At 41.5% G+C, this 2241-nt stretch overlaps 1 protein-coding gene across 1 annotated transcript in view; it reads right to left on the bottom strand.

The window, feature by feature from the left end:
* The window catches only part of ddias (DNA damage-induced apoptosis suppressor), a gene marked incomplete at both ends in the record, with an annotated part of 14000 nt that extends 13599 nt beyond the window's left edge, over positions 1 to 401 (bottom strand). The window contains one exon of the mRNA XM_083759237.1: positions 271 to 401. Within this exon, the coding sequence (XP_083615363.1) occupies positions 271 to 401 (131 nt within the window). The remainder of the gene's footprint in view (positions 1 to 270) is intronic.
* Between the last annotated feature and the right edge of the window lie 1840 nt (positions 402 to 2241).

Here is a 2241-nt window from a genome sequence, read left to right as displayed (position 1 = left end):
CCAGATTTTGGTGGCATAGGAGCGAAAATAATGTATTCCCTTGTTTGTGCCGATGCCAAATCTGGGTTGTACGTCGTTCGTTGCACTCCCTCTGGTTGTGGGTGTGGAGTGGACTTAACATTAAGGAAGTATTTAGACAGGTACATCACATGGGTATCTTGGTGGTGTATGCATCTAATGCGTTAGAGCTATGGACCAGAGCTATGTTCCATATACCGTACATACAGCCAAATGAGCAAATTGGGTGCTTTATTATTTGTAAATTGTTACCTTGCCGAATCGTGCCGTACGTCTATCCTGGAGCAGCACTGTCTGCAGCAGGGATAGAACACACAGCCGCCCTGGTTCTTCTGAACAGACAACACCACACACTCCACCAGAGCCCGTCTGGCGACTGGCATGAAGATGTTTAATAAAGGACATTTAATACGACTAGTACAAATATGTACCCGTCTGTCTGTCCTCCTCTGCCGCCAAGAAGAAGCCAACAGTTACAGCAGCACCCTGCACCCTAACAACATGCAAGGCGATTCAACAACACGCCGACCTCAAGGTACTGCGCAAAACTATTATTTAGGATTATGAACTGACTTCAGTAAAAGTTCACCCAAACTAATCAAATCAACCGCCGTATATATTATAGCATTATCCGGTGCTCCCCGGAAGGCAGTTCGATGGGAGGCAAGTGGTCCTCATGCGTGCCCGTTCCTACTTTCTATAGTTCCTACTACCTAGCAGCCGGGTATGAAAATCAAGACATATTAGAATGCCATTGATTGACAAAAAGTGAAAATATGGGCATGATAAAGGAATACAACGGAGACGGAGTGACAGTCACTGTCACAGAATAAAACACATGGATTATATTATAGCACCAAGCACCAAAACAGAAAATACAAATATAGAAAGGACATTGAAAGAAATAAATTCCTTTACAGTGCCAATGATTTCACAGTGAGTGGGGTAAGGTCCGGTCCGGAGTTTATATTATAGTTGGATAACTGGCGAGTTCTCCCCGGGTTAATCTCTCAAGAACAGATTCTGTGAGCAGAGGGTGCTGTTTTTCTTTTTTTTTGCTGATGGGTTCCCAGATTGGCCCTGGGTTGACCTGGCTCATCCTGCTGAAATCAGTGCTTGGTTAGCCTGGGCAGCATTCCATTACTGAACTATTCAAGTCTCTGCTTAAGACACAACTATTTTCTATGGCCTTTGATCATTCCTGAATTGCTTTGTCATTTTGTATGCATAACTGTTTCTAGATTTTATTGTGTAAAGCACTTTGGTCAATCTCGGTTGTTTTAAATGTGCTATATAAATAATAAACCTTGATTTGATTACTACACAGCAGTGTTTGGAGGATGGCTTCACTGTGGGCATACCAAGCAGATCTTCGAACAGTTGGCATCACAATGTCCAATACCTACCCTTAGATCTCACTGGATCCATTTTACGCCCTCAAGAGTTAAAGTATTGTTAAACATCTGCATTACTTAATTTACAAGAAGTCTACACAATTAGAAAATGTAGAATAATTGTTATTTTGATCAACGTTTGCCTATTATCTCCTGAATACAGCGTGGACAAAAACAAAACAAATCTTTAGTTTTGGGTCTGAGAGTCTAAATGTCATCAAACGGTGGAAAGGAAAGGTACTACGTTTACCCCAGGGTAACTGGACTAAGCTCAAGAACTGGTCCGTGGCTGGCAAGCACCCAGTAGCCTAAAATGTCTTGAAAGTTTGTTTCTAGTAACATTTGTTTTTGAACCATTTGATGTTACTTCACATGCATGGCAGCGTCTAGTGAGCTAATCTAGTGAGCTAATTTAAGACTTCCGGTGGACGATCTCTTCAAAATAAGAGTACCCTCTAGAGTATTGAAAAAAAGTTTAATTTGCACATTAAAACTACAAATTAAGCATTTAAATGATGCTATATGATGCTATAAGACACACATTATGTTTCTGTGTAAGAATAAGTAATTAAATCCTTATAATAATAATAATAAAGTTATCTAAATGGATAAATGCTATTCACTGGAGTGCATGGACTTTATAAAGTGGACACTGGACAAAAGACGGCTCCGCAAGGCAACTATCTGGACATACCCACGCGTTCGGGGAGATGTCCTATACCACACCCCACTCTCCGCTAAGCGGGAGAGGTGTAAAATTCACAGCAGCAGACCTTCTACTGGGGTCAAGGGCCAAGGCTGACAAAAAGTACCGTTTCCGGACCCAGAA

Source organism: Protomyctophum parallelum (assembly GCF_964188405.1).
Source record: "Protomyctophum parallelum genome assembly, chromosome: 2".
NCBI lineage: Eukaryota > Metazoa > Chordata > Actinopteri > Myctophiformes > Myctophidae > Protomyctophum > Protomyctophum parallelum.
This window is presented reverse-complemented; position numbering and strand designations above follow the sequence as displayed.